General features: G+C 41.4%; 1 protein-coding gene across 1 annotated transcript; it reads left to right on the top strand.

Moving 5' to 3' along the window:
• Positions 1-8,872: 8,872 nt before the first annotated feature.
• Positions 8,873-15,938, top strand: fscn1a (fascin actin-bundling protein 1a). The gene is made up of 5 exons (XM_027002963.2): positions 8,873-9,840; positions 12,874-13,030; positions 13,358-13,479; positions 13,717-13,884; positions 14,045-15,938. Exons 1-5 carry the CDS (start codon positions 9,018-9,020, stop codon positions 14,248-14,250), a joined length of 1,476 nt encoding a protein of 491 aa, XP_026858764.1. The 5' UTR covers positions 8,873-9,017; the 3' UTR covers positions 14,251-15,938.
• The last annotated feature ends 252 nt before the right edge of the window (positions 15,939-16,190 follow it).

Raw genomic sequence — 16,190 nt, 5'->3', positions numbered from 1 at the left:
CGCATGGGTCAAACTATGTAATGTGAGAAGAATTAATGGTGTACCCTTAGTGCACCAGTAATTATCATACAATGGGCACTCTGCCAAAGAGGCAGGAGACCAAAGCCCTCTGTTGTGGGGTATCAGTGGAGTGTTGGTCTGTGTGTGTGTTTGTGTGGGTGTGTTTGGCCATCTGTGCCAGATGTTAAAGAGCCATCTATCAGCAGATGATGTGTGTTCCCACATTTAAAAACAAGAGATTTAAAATAAGAGTCTTTAGACAGTATCATTGTCAGTGTCATATTTTTTGCATCAATAACATTCAACTAATGAAGTGATACTAGAGGAATATTTCAATAATTCAGGCCTAGATCCTTGAAATAAATTACCCAAATTATCTTTCCTGGGGCTACTCTGCCAATTAACTGATGAAACTGAACAAGAAAAAGGGGTTAAAAAAGAGGGTTAAAAATGTTTATATATATATTCATTTATTTTCTCAGCTAGCTGAATCAGCGGTAAAGCAGTGAGCAAACAGCTGGTTGTGGGTAGTGTGTGTGGCTGAATGGCTGAGGCCTGAAGAATGGGGGCCCTCCAGAGTTGCCGCTGTTCATTGTTAGCTTAGTGCATATCATTAACATCCAAATGCCTTACTGACCAAACAGGCAAAATAGGCATGTCCAGAGAAAAGGGGGAGAGGCTGAGAGTGCAAAGATCGCACCCAGACACATGATAAGAGAAAGGCCTCAGTGGATGGGCATCGCCTCTGAGAACAACAACCATCTTACAAATGCTGAGGAACTAGGAGATGTTTTAGAATGACCAACATGTAGTCATCCACTCAGCAATCATAATCATCTACTCCTTGGTTCAAAACTAAATATTGTGTGTAACCATACAAACATGTGTAAAATAGACATGAAATATGAAATGTTCTGTGAGGAAAAAGGGATATTGGATTAAAAAATGGATATTGAGTAAAAATGAATATAATCTTCTAGGAGACGTTGCTATTGTAATGTCATTGTAGTTGATGCAGTATCTCAATTGGATCAGTAGGTGGAGTAGTAGAGCGCAGAAAAAAAACTACTTTTACGTCTGCCCACTGATGTGATTATAATCACAGGAAAATAAACAAACCACGAATTAACACAAAGAACCCCATATCCAGCGACTATCACTAGCATCTTAATCCAAACAGAAGAACATATTTTAGTGAATCCTGATCAAGCCTAACTGCAAAACCCTCTGGAAACTCTAGTAAGTTGAGAAGGTTCAGAAAGTGTTAAAAGATGCCCTTGATGAGTAGGCTGCAATGAATGTGACCTTGACCACTGAGTGGGTACAGTCTCTTACATTTGCCACAGCAGTTTTATTCTGGGATCTTGTTCCTCCAGCCACCACAGAGCTGATCTCCCTATGCAGATCGATGGAAGAGGAGTGTAAGGGGAGACAGCAGCCAGGCTCATGTACTCCATGCTGCAGGTACATTTGATGGGTCTTCTTCTCCTTTTTCAGCCACCCGTAAGCCATCCGTGATGGAGTCAGTACTGGATGCATAAGTTCTTGTATAAGTATAAGTATAAGTATAAGTATAAGTGCACTATATTGGACTGTTTGCACTTGTGTAGCATATTGTCTGTTGCACTGTTGTTTTTATGTTGCACCATGGTCCTGGAGGTACATTGTCTCGTTTTTGTTGTGTACTTGTATATAGCTGAAATGACAATAAAACCTCTTGAACTTGAACTTCTTCTGGCACAGGTTCAAATAGCAGTAAAACACCAAACCTTTAATCCAGTGAGGAAATAAAACTTTTGTGATAAATAAAACTGAGGAAATAGATGAGGTCTGCATGTATGCAAACTATCACCAAAAGCCAAGACAAAAGGTTTAACCATGAATGAAAACCCAACAATAATTTTGACACACACACACACACACAAACACACACTCACAAACTTGTACGCCTGGTGCTTTTCATGCAATTCAAATCAGCCTTGTATCAGGCTTAAGAAGCTTAGCCTAAATCAAAACAATAACAAGACTTTGTCTCTACATTTTTGGAGTCCAAATGGGTCCATCTTTTGGAGATGTGACTGAGATGTAATTACCGTAATCCAGTCTTTTGTAATTAACCTCCAGTCCTCTCTGTGTGATCCTAATTACTCCCTATAAACCATATGGGATCACTCTTATTCTGAGGAGACATTCTCCCTGCTTTTCATGTGGGGGCTTCTAAGGGGATTGGAGCTTGCTCTTAGGCAGGGGGGAACCCACTGATGGTTGACCCACACTGGGTTTACATGCCTGGGGTGGAGGTATGTGCAGCTACACCTGATACCCCACCCTCCAGCCTGGATCCATTTTGCAGCTAAAATCCTCCATCAGGGAATGCATTGCCTTTAAAGCAGTCAGCATGAGGACTGGGGAGAGGGATTTTTTTTTTCCCTCTCTGCTGATAGGAATTCAATAAATCTCTGTGCAGATAACTCTGTTGACATTATAGGTATCATTATCCACAAAGAGGCAGGCACAGATAATGCTTTATTTATCTGAAAGTGCATGCCAGTCACATAATTGTCATTACTGATTGTTACTACTCAGTTTATCATTTCGACGACAGCAATACAGCGTAAATATGACTATCAGCAGTGCTAAAACAAACAAAAGTGAATAGCACATTATATCAGGATATACACTGTTGTTTATACAACTGAAATGTCAGTGCAGGAAATGATTTCATTGTCCTCTGGCCCTCTGGATACCTACCATCTGCTGCCTTAGGAAGTTGCAGAGTGAGGCCACTCTTCCCTTTATTTGATCAGTTAACTAGACATGTAATCCAATACCTGTTTTGTATGCTGTGAAATGTTATTTGCAAAATAAGCGCTGTCTCTCTGCAGGCATATACAATTCTCTGCAGCTCCACTAAAGTGATCAGGGAGCTTTATGAGGTGCTTTGCATTGCACAGTGACCTTTAAATGAAAAGACTCACCTGTTATCTTGCATCCAGTGGAGCAGGATCTCCCTGTGGACCAGGTGATGCGTGCTCCACTTCCCAGTGTATCATCCATACCTTTGCAGACAACTCTCTTTGCCTCCTAGTCCCTCAGTAGCAGGTCTAGACCTTAGCCTTGCCTGTCTTTGAGTCTGACTGACCTGGATGTGCATGCTCCGAGTCTAATCTCTGTCCTGAGCATGAGCATGCTCCCTAACATTTTGTGATCTTTGGTCATCATACTGTGGTCTGAGCAAGACGGAGCCCTTGCAGCTCCCGACAGGAAACCCCTTCACTCATCTGGCATTGATGGCCTTTCTGAGGGTGCTGCAGGGATGCCTGCAGCAGGATTCTATGGGCTGGACAGTGGGTGAAGGGTAAATTTTGAAGGGTGGAGGGAGGCTTTGCTGTTGCACTGATGGATTAAGCAGGATCTGCTGACTTTGGCCCAGACAGAGAGAGACGTTTTTTCAGTTGGCATGACAATAATGGGCAGGAAATGTCAGTGCTCCAGCAGCCATACAGCCCCGTGAAGAAAAAAACACCTGGGACCTCTCACCTCATCTGCTGGAGGGATGGGCAGTTTACACTGACAGGGCTCCCCAGTGGTTTCAGGACTCATACTCTAAATCTGCTCAACTGAGAGGTTTCATGAGCTTTACTGGGCACTGTGTTCCTGGAATCAGATAAAGATATAAATAAAAGGTGTCAATGTAAAGGTTTAGCAGGGGAAGTGAAAATGTGTGTGTGTGTGTGTGTGTGTGTGTGTGTGTGTGTGTGTGTGTGTGTGTGTGTGTGTGTAAGACACCCCCCCCCCCCCCACCTCATATCCTGTTTTAGAACCATGTCAGTATTCAGCTCAGTCTTTAGCTCAGCATCTGGAACAGTCATTACAGGCTGCTACCTACAAAGGGTTTTAAAAGCCGACTTTCCCTATAAAATTTGCTTACATCAACCCCTCACTGTTCAACAGACCCTTTCAATGATCTAGTGAAATCTTTAATAAGGAATGTAGCTGAAATAACATTATACATAACATTTTTCACTCATTCAAAGTTTCGCTTGTCAGACAAGATATTTTAATGAAACAAAACAGAAGGAAAGAAAGAAAGAGAATCTTTTAAAAAATTGCAAAGTAATAAAAGAATGTGCTTAAATGAACATTTATTAGAAAGTATAGCTAAAGAAAGTTAGAATTTTCAAATATAAACAAAACTGCTTTTCTGATATGACTCTAACATCATTATGCCCTTGATTAAGCATGTCAGTCATTCTTGGTAACACATTCAGATATACATGCTAGGCATTCAGATACTGTATTTATACACAGGATAAGATGTAAAAATATCCTATACCAATCCATTTGAGCTTTACATTAGTTTTTCATTCCAGCAACCACAACATGGCATGCTCTTCTCAGGGCTCATCAGGTAGGCACCCCCCTTTGTCCATGTTTTGCTGAATTAAGTCCAGTAAAGTCTTGCATCCCAGAATAAAAAAAAAAGAAATAAGAAATGAAAAAAATGTACCTTTTTTCCAAAATAAAAAGTTGGCCAGTGACTCCAGAAGAACACATTTCCCTTTCCAGGTTGATTTTGTTTAATACTTAATCTTTGAACACTATCATTAATGTAAATTATGCTGATGATATATGTTTTATTGTCTTCTCAGACAGACTGAAATGTCTCTTTTTAAACCTCTGAATAGATAAGAATGCATTGTTTCTGTTGTGCTGTACATTTGCACTTTGTAGTCCTTTGCACTGTGCTGTTCTGCTGTTATTGTGTTGCACCATTGGCCAAAAGAAACAACATCCTGTGTATACTAAGCATATGGAGGAGTTACCATAAACGTGAGCTTGACTTGACTTGAAGCTACATTTGGAGTGGATGTTTCTCGAAACAATGAGGGTGTGGAGATGATGCAGTTCCTCCTTCCTCTCGTTCCTGCAGTGAGGAGCCATTGTTCCTACCTCTGGTCATTGATTGGTAAAGCACTTTTGAAATCTGGCCATTTTATGGATCAAAAGGCTAAATCAGCTAATTCTAATAATAGATCAGCCTGTGGTCTGTCCACTAAACAATGGGTTGCCTGCAACACGTTTTACTCTGGAGGGATAATTAGATATCCGCCTGTCTGGCGAGATTTAATGTTAATAATTTCTGCTAAAACCCACTTTAGTTAGTTAGTGCTTTTAAGCAGATTTAGCAGAGGGTGTAATTGTACTCTCTACCGCTGATGTAATGAATAGCAATGCCAGCTAACAAAGCTTAAAATCTACTATCAGCATTTTGGTTTGTCTGGGTTTGTTCCAAATAATTATATTTCATAGGAGACAATGGACAGAAGAGCATGCCGCATTAGGAATGGCACAGTGTACAGTGTGTAGGTCAGTCAGACAGTCAGCACACCCCACTGAAAAACTGAGATATCAGCCAGAGATATGTGGGAACTGGCAGACTAACTAGCACCTGGTTATCCCCCCCCCCCCTAAAAAAAAAAAAAAAAACCCAAAAAAACCCACCCCAAATCTACAATGTGGAAAAGGGAGAAAGGGTAGGAAGGGGACAAGGCAGAATGGTTAGTAAAAACATACTTGTGTCAGCAAGCTTCTGAAGGGGATTTAAGGTGCATGCAGCAATCCCACGCCTTACTCCATCACCTCTGGCGATATGAGACCTCAGTAACAGTGTGCGCCTTTGCAAGGAATTCAGCAGGTTTTACATCTTTAAATAGAGGGCATCAGATGTACTGAAGGCATTATATGGTTCCATATAAATAATCTCTTCTATATAGCAGCCACTGAGAAGATGAACAGGGTTGAAAAAGTACATGGCAATAGGTTATTAAAAGTTATTAATGATTCTTAAAGGTGGATGCCATTATAAAGGATGTGGAGCAGCAGAAAGATATGAATCATGTGAACTATTTGTCCCAGTTTTCCCTTGTATTGTGTTCTTTCTGATGTGGTGATAACAGGCACATAAAGACCATGGGAGAACTTGTAATGTATGTGATCTAAGCACCACTCAGTTACTGCACAAGATTGACTAGTTTATACTTAAACAAATCTGAAGACAAAGCTGCCCGAATAAAAAAGGAGCACCCTAGACAACAATGACAATGACAATGTACACTGTAAGCATGTGGGAACATGGGCAGTGTTTGGGAGGTAAAAGAAATGTCGGTGTTAGACATGAGTCACTGAGGTGCACACAAAGAGCCAGTCTAATCTAATGTCTTACAGAGGCTTGCTGGCTCATCCTAGTTGGAGGGCGGAGCATTATACTGAAGAGGCATCTGATTGGTGAAGTGGCAGAGCCTGCATCTGATCGAATGGAGCTGGCAGATCACATCTGACGCAGTGCTGCAGTACATGGTCATTATGCATGATACTGCGTCGCCTCCCAAGAGCAAACACAGCAGCCCTGGTACAGAGAGAGAGGGAAAGAGATGGAGCGAAGTACATTATTAATAGCGCAAAGCCCAGACAACAAATGGGGGTAGATATAGACAGAATAGAGACATATTCAATGGTTTCCACAGACAAATCCGCTGTTTGGACGAGTGTTGCTAATGCAGGATTTCAGTATGACTGACTACTGACTACTGAGTACTGAGGCCTATCCTGAGAGGCAGAGCAATTTGAGATTTGTATGCTGTTGCTGCTATGCAGACTCAGCTCCACAGCAGTAGGTGTAAAGGAGGGGCGCGCAAAGCCCACACTGCAGGGGTGGGGGAGTTGGAGTGGGTGCACCTTGAATTGAGTGGGCCCCCACAGAGGGTATCATAAATGTAAAAAATAATAATAATGATTGTTTTTTTTTTTAAGGGCCTCCACACTGTGTCTTGTGATGGAGCCCCAAAATTTTGTGCTTCACCACTGGGTGAAGGCTGGGACTGCCCTCCCCACCCTCTACTGGCCCCTTCAGGCCCCCACAGCACCACAGTCTACACCAAACATGACGCTCTGCACCACAACAATACCTCCATCAACTTTAGCTTCCATCCCAGGAGAGTTCTTGTCATGGTTTGTTTATTTAGGGAACATTTTACCTCTCTTCATTAAACCTGGTGCTATTCTCTAATCTACAGCAGATTTGGGGCTCAAGCCCCACTATAGCTTCCATTGTAGCTATGAAACTTAGTTACAACACAGGATCTTCTCAGATACATCTAGGAACATAAACAGAAGAGACGCTTGTGGCATTATATCATTTAATGTTTCATGGTTATATTAAGACCAGCCTTCATGCTATTGCAATAGACCTCGTGGTTCGTTTTTTATTCTGAACAGCAAATTGGAGATCTGTCTCCATGGTAACTGCAGTGGCAGTGTGAACAAAGATACCTCTCACTCGAAAATGCAGATAGACGACCACTCGTTCAGTTAGCTTTCTAGCTAAGAGTAGCATTAACAAAAACCTTATCTCAGCAAAGATATGTAGCACAATGAAATACAATGTTATAGATTTAATGCACAGATTTAATGTCTTTCTTCACAGACACTGAGGATAAACTAATTCTGGCGGTGAGGCTACAAATTATGTTTAAAAGGTAGATGGCATTTGATGACAGTCTGGCTCTGTGAAAAATAACATGACTTTAGATTTCACTAAAAGAAATATCATCTGGGATAGGAGATATCTCAGAGCAAAGTAGAAGGGACTAAATTATGTAGAGGGATGTACAATATTGATGTTTTTGGGTCGATACAATAACTGGTAATTAGCATCTTGCTGTGGCCGATACCAATAATAATACACATTAATTTTACATTTATGCATTTTAAAGTTGAAACTATAATCTATACGTGTGTAATACATGTGAAATCTAAAAATAGATAATTAATTTTACATAACCTTGTCACACAATCTGACATTGCAATTATTTTTCTGCCTTGAACCAGTGCATGTATAATAAAGCTTGTGGCTGGAACAACCCTAGAAAAGATATAACTGGAATATAATTATAGTCACCAACATCAGAAACTTTGCGTAATGAGTAAACCCCCCTTTATCCATGTTTTGATGAATTAAGTCCAGTGAAGTCTGGCATCCCAGAATAAAAAATGGAAAAAAAAGTACTTTTCCTAAATGAAAAGTTGTACATTTGCACTGTGCTGTTCTGCAGTTATTGTGTTGCACGAAACAATATCCCGTGTATACTAAGCATATGGAGGAGTTACAATAAACGTGAGCTTGACTTGACTTGTACTGTGAAGCTGCATTTGGAGTGGATGTTTCTCCAACCTAGGGTGTGGAGATAAAAAATATCTTGGGTATACTTTAAAAATCAGTATAGTATTAAATATAATTCCAGAGAATCATGATTATATTCACCTGAAAAATAAACACCTCCACAATACCGCCCCCTCTAAAGTTTTACTGGACTGTGCGATCTCCATGTCCAGACTATGAATAGACCTTTGACTCTGACAAACAGTATGAGTTTTGTTTTCGCAACCAGTCACACACCAGTGAAGCACAACTCATTCTGAAGTCAAAAATGTTCATCCTACTGAAAGCACATTCACAGAACAAGGCTATTTGTGGTAATCGCTCCTTACTTCTGTCATGTATGTAAAAAACAGCAATGAAAAAAAACATTGCTAGCGTGTTTTAACAGAAAGTAAAGATTTAAAGAACTATATTCAGTTAAACTGGGGTATGTACTTCGCTCATGTGCAGGTATCAAACCTTTTAGACGTGGTTTATATATCTTCCGTTTTTACGTTTTCTTTTTTCTTTTTTTAAATTCTTTTTTTTGTGGAATTAAACCTGATGAACGAAAACGAACTGATTAATCTATATTACCGTATATTATTTTTGCTAACGGGGCGGAGGCTGCGCGCATGACCTCACTCATCTGTATAAAAGCTACATCGGCGTCTTTAAGCTCGCGCTGTGAGCGGCTACATACCAGGGCGCGCACGCTCCCCAAACAAAGAGAGACCACACGGGCATCACTGCTACAGCAGAAGAATCAATCTCAAGTGCATATAAAGACAAACTAACCTCATTTCCGGCGAGAAACATGACCGCTAACGGAACCAGCGACATGCTCAAAATCCAGTTTGGGCTTATAAATTGTGGAAATAAATACCTCACAGCCGAGACGTTTGGGTTTAAAATAAATGCCTCAGCCACCAGCATGAAGAAGAAACAGATTTGGACCTTGGAGCAGAATGGAGATGACTCAAACATGTTCTTCTTGAAGAGCCACCTCGGAAGGTACATTGCTGCTGACAAGGACGGTAATGTTACAGGTGACAGTGAGAGTCCAACCGAGGATTGCCGGTTTATTATCACTGCCCACGATGACGGGCGCTGGTCTCTGCAATCCGAACCCCACAAGCGCTATCTTGGTGGCACCGAGGACAGAATTACTTGCTTTGCACAAACCATCTCTATTGCGGAAAAATGGAGCGTCCACATCGCTATGCACCCGCAGGTCAACATCTTCAGCCTCACCAGGAAAAGATATGCACACCTGGGCACCAATGAGAATGAGATCGCCATCGACAGGGATGTTCCATGGGGTGTCGACTCTCTGATCACCTTGGTCTTCCAAGACCAGAGGTATCATCTGCAAACATCCGATAACCGCTTCCTGAATAATGATGGCAGTTTATCACCCAAGCCTGATAAGACAACTGGATACACCTTGGAGTTCAGGTCCGGAAAGGTTGCGTTCAGAGACTGTGCAGGAAAGTACCTCGCCCCCTCTGGTCCCAGTGGAACCATGAAGTCCGGCAAGAGCTCCAAGGTTGGGAAAGACGAGCTTTTTGTTCTGGAGCAAAGCCACCCTCAAGTGGTGCTCACCGCAGCCAACGACAGGAATGTGTCCACCAGGCAAGGTATTACTGCACTGATGCAATGATCGTTACAGAGCTTTAAAAATATGAACGGCTTGTAATTTATGACCAATTCATGGATGGTGTAGCCTAATCTCTAAACGATTACTATATTTGAATACATCTAAGTAGAATACAGTATTCTGTAACTTGTGGCAATTTGTGTAACAGCCTTTAACTTCCACAAATTAAAGATGAACTATAGGTTAGGCTGATATCTTTCCATAAATCTTTTCTAATTACATAGTTCATTCTTAATTATAAATATTCCTCTCTGCTCTTCATGACTTGTGGTGCCTGTGTGGCTATGGGTAAAGCCAGTATGAGTGGATCTTCAAACGGCAAGAAGGATTTTGCCACTGCAAAGTCGGTTTGTGCTGTTGAGATGCTTTGACATGTCTTACTTCTAAAGTTTGGCTGTGAAAGATGCATGTGTTTTAGTGATTTGTGCTGCTGTGCAGCATCCATTTTGTGTTTCTTTCTCTCCTGAGTTGATCTCTGAATACTGTGACAACAAGGAGAGAAAAATAAGAGACAGTCCTATGAAAATGATGCACTATCCTGCATGTATTACAATGCATGTCTATTTCTCTTGGAATTCCACAGCTACATCCTAGAGAATCCAGTATATTGTAATTAGGATAGAAGTGAAGGTAGCCATTACTGTACACCCAGAGGAATGGGTATGAGGGAGCAAGACAGAAGTAAAGGATTAGACTGAACTACTACTCATTGCAGTATGATATGTCCTAATGTTTTGGTGTGTTGTACCCCTTCCCCCCCTCAACAGTAGCTTATTCTGAGGTTTGATGAACAGGACTGGCAGGTTTAAGAAAAGTTTGCTAGGCGGCTGCTGGGCGTTTGGCACAATGTATTACCCTCTGGACAAAGATGCCTGGTCTCAGCCCTGGTTCACGTGTGTTGCTGGCGCCGAGTAAGGCTGCTCGGTTGCAGGCTTGGGCCAGAGCCAAGAGCCCAGCTATCACACGTGGTCTCTGCAGGTCAGGATGGAGGAGGATGTGTGCTGTGTTCAGCCTTTGTTCTTCATCGAGCCTCAACTGAGCCTCAGGCTCTTTTTGCTTCTGCTGATGGGCAGGGCTGCTGTGTACTCTTGTGCTTCAGTGAGGCGTCCTCTTGCTTCGAAAGAGGACATTTTGCCATGAGCTAATTTTCAAGCATCTGGATTGAATTAAGAATTCCATCTTGCACAAGATAATCTGTATGCTTTCTGTGTCCTGGGGTCAATTTTTTTTCTGTGAATTTTATTCTTCTCACTAATAATTTTAGCCTCCCAACTTTTAGGTTTTTTAGGCTCTGATTTTGGCAATCAGTTTGCTGTGCTGAGTGTGGATTGTTCCTTTCTTTTGTGTATGAAGGAAAGGCTGCGACTTTCTGCTGTAGTGTGAGGTTGGGGTGTGTGGTGAGGGATGTACCAGAACAAAGGCAGTATGATATGGCCTTCTTGCCCCTGTACCCCAGTCTCATTGCCCCATAGGCAGCTGTGTTTAGCAGGACAAAGGCAGTCTCCCCTCCCACAAAAACAGGGCTTGTTCGAGTGGTCTCCAGGCACTCTAGGCTCATCTGTCTGGGAAAGGATTCTGTGTTTTTTCCTTGTCCCAGGCCCATGGTGCTATGTAAATTATTTTGGCAACCTACCACGAATACGGAAATGCTTTCCTCACTAACCACCTTTTCTCTCATCGATGGTGTCCTGGCACTGTTTGTTCACACAACATTCAGTTGAGTACCTTTTTTAGGTCTGACAATATGAGAACAGAAGTCCATTCCTTGTCTAAATAACAGGGATGTTTGAAGCCAACATTCCCATCTGCAACAGCAAATATCTTGGTGATGTTTTAAGATGAGATCTGTGGGATTTTCACCAATGAATAGTTGCCCTGCTCCTCTCTTCCCCAGTTGCCATGGTGTGGATAGATCAACTGGACATCTGTGTGAGGTGCCTTTAGAAATCACTGTGGGTTGGGGGTGGGGTGATTCAGCTGGTGGTTTTAAAAGCTCCTTCAGAACCAGTTAGGGGCTGGGCATTGATTACATGGGTAACCGAAAATGATCAAGTGCAATTTCTTTTCTGCCAGTGACTTTGCCATTGACTGATTTGGAGTCAGCTTTAGTTGCTCTCCCCCATACAGCCATGTGGTTCTCATCGTGGTCATTTATTTTCCTTGCTCATTCAGGCTTGCATATTTCTGTGGAAACTCAATCTTCCCATACAGAAGCTGGGTGCCTGTGCAGTACAGGCTTAGTTGTGAAGAGATTTGAACTTGCTGAAGCAGGAGCAAAAAAAGCAACCGTTGGTAGACAGATTCTTAAAGAAGTATTGTCTGGGCCACAGGGGATTAAACCCAAACTTTTTCTGCCAGATACCATGATTCCCCCCTTATACATAGACTTATTTTATTTTGTGTCCTGTTTCATAATTGTGCAAAGAAATGGTGAAAAACTACAAACTAATCTTTGCTCACAATGTGCAGTGAATGTTACAATATACCCATTCAGTTTCTTGCCATGTGGGGTTACTATAACTTCATGACTCATATGTTCATAGGGGTGCCATAATGGTTTGATGTGAAGTCAGTCAGTAGTTCAGTGGTATTCTGCTCTTTGGCTCTAGTTCACTTTGTAGACTTAAGCCAGATGCATCCTCAGGAACTGAGTCACATCTGTTGTCTCTCAGTGAGCATCTTGGCATGTATGATGGCTCAGAATTCCAGAGAAGATTAACTCTGTGGAGGAGGTTGCTGTGTGTGGAACTTCTACACAGTAGACTAAATGTTGCTGGCATCGCAGTTTTACTAACTGGCCATGTCTTGGAGAAAATCTTTTAATCTCAGATGAATATTTTGCAGCCTCTTTGTAGGACATGTATTCATTTAAAAGTGATGACCAAATCATAACCTATTTTCTGTGTCCTACTAATTACGTCTCAGGGGTTTGTTGGTTTTGGTATGGTGTTCAGTGACGGCCTCCAAGATGAGCTGGCTCCTCATCATGGTGTGCTAATTTTCTGTCTACCAGGGATGGATCTCTCTGCCAACCAGGATGAGGAGGGTGATCAGGAGACCTTTCAGATGGAGATCAGCAAGGAAACTAAGAAGTGTGCTTTCAGGACCTGTACTGGGAAGTACTGGACCCTTACTGCTAATGGTGGACTGCAATGCACTGCTTCTACTAAGTGAGTCTTGGGCAAACATTGAAACATGGCACTGGCCTATACTCTAACTAACAAAATATAGCTTCTTCCCATGCTAAATGCTAAGCAAATATTTTGGAGGCCATTTAAAAGTATATGCACTAGTGTAGTGACTTTTATTCTTTATGGGAATCTTTTGGATTTCTTCAACTTGTTTAAGATTGACTTGGTAGTTAAATCAGTATAATCTCCTACATAGTATATTTGTACAGAGAATAAATTTGATATTAATGTGTTTTTGGATTACCATGTATACTTTTATATTATCAATTTTATAAAGCTGGTAATAAATAATGCCCTTGAAATCAGGTCTGCCAACTGCTATTTTGACATTGAATGGCGTGGAAAGAAAATAACACTTCGTGCCAACAATGGAAAATACGTGGCAGCCAAAAAGAATGGTCAGCTGGCTGCCACCATCGACACTGCAGGTGAGGTGTGGCTTCCAACTCTTGCTAGTCATCAAGCTCTTGTTCAGCAGTACCAAGCTGATTTGATAAAAACAACTTGAAGAAACAGACTCCTTTTTGAAATCCTTTAGTAAACATCGGCTTTGTCTTTTCTGCCATGTTCTTGATTTTGAGACACTTGGTATTAAATTACTAGAGCAGAGTTCAGTGCAAATGTATTTGTTTGAGGCAATCATGTTTCCCCTTCTTGCTCTCCAGGAGAGTCGGAGGAGTTCCTGATGAAGCTTATTAACAGGCCCCTCATTGTCCTGAGAGGAGAGCATGGCTTCATTGGCTGCAGGAAGGTGACTGGCACTCTGGACTCCAACCGCTCCTCTTACGATGTCTTTGGTCTGGTGTTCCATGACGGGGCCTACAGCCTCCAAGGTGAGCAGGCTGCTCATGTCATGATTGGTGTCTGTCTTCATCTACCTAACCCCCATTTGAAGAAAGAGATGGTGGTGCTACACAATTAGCTCAGTGTTCTGTAAAAACAAAACGAACAACAAAAAACCCCTCTCCTGACATCCCCAATCTCTTATTTTAGATTCCACTGGGAAGTACTGGATGGTCGGAAGTGAGTCTTCAGTTGTCAGCAGCAGTGATGTCTCAGTAGATTTTTTCCTTGAGTTCTGCGACTACAACAAGGTGGCGATCAAGTCAAGTGAAGGGAAGTACCTGAGGGGAGACCATGCTGGTGTCCTGAAGGCCAATGCTGATGACCTGGACAGCTCCACCATGTGGGAGTATTAGCAGCACTTAAGTAACCACTGTGGCTTTCCCCCCTATAACTTTTTTTTTTTTTTTTTTTTTTTTCCTCCCCTTTCTGTTCTACATTTTCAACTAGAGTGAGCACAAGAGGGCATTATATACAGCAGAGAGCATCTTGAAGGCCTAATGGTTTAATTTTGGTGGCTTACATTCCTGCTTATTTCTACTCACCATAAGCATACTAGTACTCCACCATTCTCGTGCCATGAAATTCTTGCAGTGTTGTACGGTCTTCATTCAATGTGTGCCAGAGCTAAATTTATGGGGCTTTACCTGGTCTCCAAATTGATGTAGTGTGGTAAAGGCCTTTTGCATATTGTAACTTGTCATAATATTCGAATGGAATTAAAAAAAAATATTAAGTGTCTGAAAAAGGGTGTGTACACAGCACATTTTGAGGAGCCATGTTTTTACAGAATTGCTGAGTATCCTCAGTGAGAACTGATGGTATTCGAGATCCCTTTCCCTGGTCTTTGCACAGTTCTTTAAGAGCCCCTCTTTCTAGATATGTTGACCTCTAGAAGAATGTCTGGTATATTGATGTCTCGTCAAACCCTGTGAGTCTACGTTTCTGGTCAGTGCCCCTCCTACATGACATTGAGTGATATGCATCTTGACCAGAAGACATGGCAGTATTAAATAGTAATTATGAATAATCTATGACTATATTGCCATATGCTTGACAGTTATGGAGGGAGTTCTTTAACCACTGGAATAAGCAATGATTCTGATGGTGGGCTGTTTTGATTTTGTATTTTGAAGTATGCATATGTTCTTGTGAGGTAATAGTGTGTACTGGATGTTTGCTTGTGACATTACAATATATTTCCCTGTATAAGAATACAAAACTGGACATTTGGTATGTGAAGGAGTCACGTTGCAGGTCTTCATCTCAATTTATAAATCATAGGATTAATGGGGGGGGGGGGGCGGAAGAAGCCTATTAAAACAATTTCTGCAAGTAAAGGGTTGTCATTAAGTTTTGTGTAGATGTGAAATGATCTGTCTGATCCAGTATATTGTTGCAGGTTCAACACGATATTTATGATAAATTAAAAATTCCCTCCTGCTTGATTCGGATGGGTCACTGCAACATTCTATGTTTGCTGCAAATGTGTAACTGGCATGACTTATCTGGAAATGCACAATTATTTCACTGGAAAAGTATCAGTTGTTCTATTTTGATTTTCATAAGGCACAGACATTATCATAAACCTTAATACATATGAAGTGAGGAGTTGTGAAAACTCAGTAATAAGCATGTGCACAAAACACTCTCACCCAATTAGAACTGTTAACACATGGTGAAAGATTAATAAAACATTGAAAGCAAAGATGGTAACTTGTGCTCACATTTACTTCAGGTATGTATCAAGCCATCACAACTCAGCAACTCTTAACTGGACACCATCAAACAGTAAGGACAGAAAACTTGCATGTAATTCAGAATTGAGTGTAGGAGTAATTTTGTGTACCCTCACAATGGTAATGACTGTGCCTTATTTTGAGTATATCGTCATACTGGAACTAGGAAAAAACCCATTCCATATCTATACTTTGTAAAATGTTAGGCTTCCTTTTTATATTGTTTTGATATTATGGTTGCTTTTCCTCATGTGCCATGGGTGCAAACTAAATCCGATAATAAATTTGAATATGAAACTATGGCAGTGAATTGGTCATCTCTGATTTGTTTGTGTAAACCATTCTTTAGGTAATATTCTTCTGAAGTCTTTAGACTTCTTAGCAGATGGTGGAAATGATTCACAAGTAAAGCTAATTCAAACATTGCCAAGCTCCCTGGGAGCACTAGAGCTCAGAGTGCCTTTGTCTTGCAGCTGTTGGGAAATCACCTCTGAAATTACTGAGGCATGACTGCACCTTCTAGAGTTTATTTTCAAAGCCTGTTGCTCTACGTGCAT

Source organism: Electrophorus electricus, chromosome 8, assembly GCF_013358815.1.
Source record: "Electrophorus electricus isolate fEleEle1 chromosome 8, fEleEle1.pri, whole genome shotgun sequence".
Taxonomy (NCBI): Eukaryota; Metazoa; Chordata; class Actinopteri; order Gymnotiformes; family Gymnotidae; genus Electrophorus; species Electrophorus electricus.
This window is presented reverse-complemented; position numbering and strand designations above follow the sequence as displayed.

Coding starts and splice junctions, on each gene's coding strand:
- fscn1a (XM_027002963.2), top strand. CDS start 9,018: ATGACCGCTAACGGAACCAGCGACATGCTCAAAATCCAGTTTGGGCTT. Junction 13,031..13,357: donor CAATGCACTGCTTCTACTAA/GTGAGTCTTGGG, acceptor CCTTGAAATCAG/GTCTGCCAACTGCTATTTTG. Junction 13,885..14,044: donor CGGGGCCTACAGCCTCCAAG/GTGAGCAGGCTG, acceptor CTCTTATTTTAG/ATTCCACTGGGAAGTACTGG.